General features: G+C 39.8%; 1 protein-coding gene across 1 annotated transcript; it reads right to left on the reverse strand.

Annotated features, from left to right (window-relative positions):
• Positions 1-1,053: 1,053 nt before the first annotated feature.
• Positions 1,054-3,819, reverse strand: LOC136388791 (olfactory receptor 2AG2-like). The gene is made up of 2 exons (XM_066360598.1): positions 3,757-3,819; positions 1,054-2,159 (listed from the first exon to the last, which is right to left on the reverse strand). The coding sequence occupies exon 2, from the start codon at positions 2,135-2,137 to the stop codon at positions 1,187-1,189; it is 951 nt and encodes a 316-aa protein (XP_066216695.1). The 5' UTR covers positions 2,138-2,159; positions 3,757-3,819; the 3' UTR covers positions 1,054-1,186.
• Positions 3,820-4,859: the final 1,040 nt, after the last annotated feature.

Genomic DNA, 4,859 nt, shown 5'->3' on the forward strand with positions numbered 1-4,859 from the left:
ATCAACTCAGTAAAACGCACACCTGAATTAAAAATGAAAGGAAATGTATCTAAATGTGTGTAGAGATTACCTCTGTGTATGGAGATTTTAGTTGCTTTTGCCTACTTCTAGTATCCTTAATGCACTTCATGTTTTTAAAGAGAACATTTTTTTATTGTTAAAGTTGTTTTATTTTTGAGAAAAAAAAAGCAAATTTTCAAGAAAATGCAGCATTCTCAAAATAGTGCCACTCGGATAAATTATGTGATTTGAAGCTTCAAAACAACTCACAGCTTTTGTTTAAATATTTCCAGACTTATTAACAAATTATAGCAGCATAACATATTTAAGCTACTAGGAAATGAATTTATATGTTCACCTCTCCTTTTTTAACACAAATACACAAACTCACACACCCGCACATATTAAGCATATAAACCCTTTGCAATTGTAGGGCTGCTTGAAGACAACCTTGAGATAACAGAAAACCAGTTTTGTTTTGTGTCTTTGTTTATTTACTGACAAGGAATAATCATAGTTGTTTACCATGGACCTTGCCAATGAGTTGCTCTAACATTCTATTTTATTAATTTCAGTAATATTTGTATTTAAAGTATTATAAAAGAAATCCCCATGTCAAAAACATAAAGACAAACAAAAAACACCTATTTGAGTGCCCAGGTGGGGAAGGTTCCATAATGGCTGATGTTTGTAAAAAGGAGAAGTGAATGTGAAGCAAACACATGCAGACTACTAGTAGTTTGGGCATTAAACTAGGCTGCCTCATGATCTTTATCAAGGACAGTTGGTCTAAAATATGTGTCTGTTCAAGGATCCCTTTCCTGATAAGTGACTCTTGCTTAGGCCTCCAACTGAAACCTTCTTTTCTTTGGCTCTAATATTGGTGAGTTTGGACTCCTAAAGTTAGATGTTATGTCCCAAGTGGGCAAAGGCCCCTAGCTGTATTTAACTCAGTAGCTAAGTGGAAATAAACAGAGTAAATTTTAAATAAAGTGTGACTCATAACATAATTTTCCTCATGAAAAAGAGATGTAAAAGAGCATTTGACAAGTCAAGTTACATTCTTTATTTTTCTATTAAAAGATATACTTTGCACTGTGGTGCTTCTGTCATGAGTACTTGACTCTAGCAGAAATTTTCTGAGATTGAGGAGGAATAAATTTCAGAATTAAGCCATGATTCCTTTCTAGAAGGTGGAGTGTGGCTGCAGTGTGTATTTTCCCAGGAGCCTCCTCAAGGCCCCTGTGACCTCCTTATTCCTCAGGCTGTAGATGAGGGGATTCAGGGCTGGAGTGACAATCGTGTAGAAAACAGAGATGATGTTGTCCTGCGTGGGGCTGTGGAGGGAACTGGGCAATACGTACATGAACGTGGCAGCTCCATAGAACATCCCAACCACAGTCAGGTGGGAAGAACAGGTGACTAGGGCTTTCTGCCTTCCCTTATTTGAGGGCATATTGAGCACAGTAAATAAGATTAGTGTGTAGGAGGCAACAATGACAGAAAGAGGGAGCAAAAGGAAGGTCACCCCTGTCACATAAACCAGGAGCTCATATCTGGAGGTATCTGCACAGGCCAACTTCAGCAGAGGTGGGATCTCACAAAGTAGGTGACTTATTTTCTGGGACGTGCAGAAAGGGAAGTGCATGGTGTACAAGGTATGTCCTAGAGAACTCAGGAATGCTATGACCCAAGTTGTGATTACCGTGAGCCAGCAGACCCTCGGACTCATGAGGACCATGTAGTTCAGAGGATGACAAATGGCCACATACCTGTCATAGGCCATGAAGGCCAGCAGGAGGTCCTCTGCACTACCCAGGGTCAGTGCCAGAAACATCTGAAAGGCACAGCCCCCAAACGAGATGGTGTTTTCATTAGAAAGAAAATCCACAAGAGCCTTAGGAGTGACAACAGATGTGAAGAGGAGGTCCATGAGTGAGAGCTGCCCAAGTAGAAGATACATGGGCGTGTGGAGCCGGGCATCCTTTGTGATGACCAGGAGCAGCAGGCCATTGCTGGTCAGAGCCAACAGGTACAGCACTGCGATTGTGGCACAGAGCAGCTCGGGGGACCCACTGTCCTTCAGAATCCCCATCAAAATGAAGCCACTTCCCAGGGTGGAGTTCCAGTGCACCATTCTGTGCTGTTTTTTCAGTTGCCTACAACCAAATAGACTCTTAGTGAAATTTTGCTAAAATGGTCCCTTAGTTTTTTAATATCAAAGGCCCCTGAGAGAGCCAACATGAGTCAAGTAAGGTATTACCTTTCCCACTGGTAACTTACTTTACCTCCTGATCTCACAGTTTATGACTCTTTAATTGTATCTTGATGAAGAACCATCTGAATGAAGAACAAGTGTCACAATAATAGCTAAATATTAAGAGATCACTACACAAAAATATGATTCAATCATCAAACATGAAAATGTATCATTCCAGAAAGATTGAATCCTCTTTCTCTAAATAGGAAACAATATTCTGGCACCCATGTCCATGACTATTCTTGGACCTATTTTATAATATTAAATACAAGACTTAAGTACTGAATTAATGTTCTGCATAAACCTACTATAAATATGAAATTTTAAAACAGGTACAGAAATATGTTTCAATAATGCATTTCCACTTCTTTTTTCATGTAGTTTATATTCACATTTTTTTTTATCACTTAAGAATGTAGATTCAAACTTCTCTGGAAGAGCTAATGCAGGGGTCCCCAAACTTTTTACACAAGGGGCCAGTTCATTGGCCAGTTCAGACCATTGGAGGGCCGGACTATAAAAAAAACTATGAACAAATCCTTATGCACACTGCACATATCTTATTTTAAAGTAAAAAAGCAAAACAGGAAAAAATACAATATTTAAAATAAAGAACAAATAAATTTAAATCAACAAACAGACCAGTATTTCAATGGGAACTATGCTCCCCTCACTGACTACCAATGAAAGAGGTGCCCCTTCTGGAAGTGTGGCGGGGGGCTGGATTAATGGACTCAGGGGGCCGCATGCGGCCCGCAGGCCGTAGTTTGAGGACCCCTGAGCTAACATGTGTCTAATTAGTCACTTCTCTTGACTAGCTCCACATTCTCCATATGCCTGAGAGAGAAGAATTCTAGACTGAGACTAGGAGATGGTATATTTGAGATGCTGTTGGTTTTAGAGTTAAACCCTTAAGATAAATGCACACATAGATGCTTTTTAAACACAGATTATGATAAAATGTGACCTGGGAGGAATAAGAAATATGATAACAGATGAAGCCTTGCCCATGATAATCAGAGTATTTATGTTTGACAAGCTGGAGAAAGATATAGACGACAAGAGAGTAAGTATATATTTTAACATTTCACTGATTTTTATTGGCCTCTTCTTAGTTCACAGGATTTTAATGCAAAAAGGTATCAGAGAATATAATAGGCATATTATGTGCTCTTAGCTGGACCATTGCAGGTTTGTATTATCAAATTTGTGCAAACAATGCCTTACCAGAGGTCACTAAAGCCCACGGGGTCTAAAGACAGGTATTGATCCTTTGTCATAAAACAAATAACCCAAGGCTGGTATGTAGCACAGACTCATAATGCTCACTGGTACTTCTTCATATTTAGAAAACCAAGAATAGAGGGGATTAGGAAGGACTATAGGCCAAAGTGCTAGAAAAGATAGAAGACAGATAGCTAAGTTCTTGGGTTTTGTTTCTCAACTCAACAATTTTAAAGGCTCACACTTTCCTGAAAGAGGGTCAGTGTTCTTACCTGAGGTGGTGAGAAGCCCAGCTGGCAGACTGTCCTGGGATTGATTTAGGTCAGGAATGTTCCTGTAGAAATTGTGAAGGAAGATAGGGATTTCTAGTGGTATCCACTTGGTTTAATTTTGCTAAGTTGAGGTAAGAGTCTCAGGAGTCTGACCAAGATAGGTATCAGGGCCCTTCTGTGCCTTCTATTCCTCCATGTGTCTTCTCTTGATGCCGTTGACATAGAGAGCTAATAGTCTTTTGTTAAGTTCTATGGAGCAAGAAGATGGTTTTTCTGTTCTTATATTTATAACTGTGGAGAATTAGGAGACACAGCTTCTGTCATACAGTTTCGCAGGTTAAGAGTCCATCTAGCTCTGGAGCAGCTGTCAGACTGACTTCATGAGTCTAGATGCCCAGATGTTCATTTACAATACTAAGGTGTTGGAGTAAGAACAACAGCAGCAGGAATCTGAAGGAAGTACATATTGGAAGAGTTGCTGCCTAAAGGGAGATCCTGCCAAGCCTGGCCTCCTTGTCCCTGGGGTCAACAGGGAGTCAGAGCCCTATCCTGGGGGAGGCTGCTCTGTCTCTTTATTCTATGACCCCACCTCTTTACTCTATGCTACTCCTACCAACAGAGGAACTTATCTTCTCAGATGAAATGGTCTACCTTGGGAATGCTGGTCCAGGAAACAGAATGTTAATGAATCCTCTTGGGACTGTTTTCTATCCCTTCATTCTCCTCTCACTAAATATGTTTTTATCCAAATCGTCAATTTATGAGCTTTATCTAAAACACTGAAGATAGAAATTAGTGAGCCTGACCTGTGGTGGTACAGTAGATAAAGTGTCAACCTGGAATGCTGAGGTCACCAGTACAAAACCCGGGGCTTGCCCAGTCAAGGAACAAACAACAAGCTATCAGTAAACAACTAAAGTAAAGCAACTATAAGTTGATAACTTCTCTCTCCCCAATGCCTCTCTCTGTAAAATCAATAAATAAGATCTTTAAAGCAAAACCAAACAAAACAAAGATACAACTTAGTGAAAGACTCTGTAAAGTCTAAAATGAAGTATTTTTTTTACAGTGGGGTTGAGACAAAAAGCTTAGGAAATACAGCA

The sequence above is a fragment of the Saccopteryx leptura genome, chromosome 1, assembly GCF_036850995.1.
Source record: "Saccopteryx leptura isolate mSacLep1 chromosome 1, mSacLep1_pri_phased_curated, whole genome shotgun sequence".
NCBI lineage: Eukaryota > Metazoa > Chordata > Mammalia > Chiroptera > Emballonuridae > Saccopteryx > Saccopteryx leptura.

What these genes read in the sequence shown, in the direction of transcription:
- LOC136388791 (XM_066360598.1), bottom strand. Translation starts at nt 2,137, where the DNA reads ATGGTGCACTGGAACTCCACCCTGGGAAGTGGCTTCATTTTGATGGGG.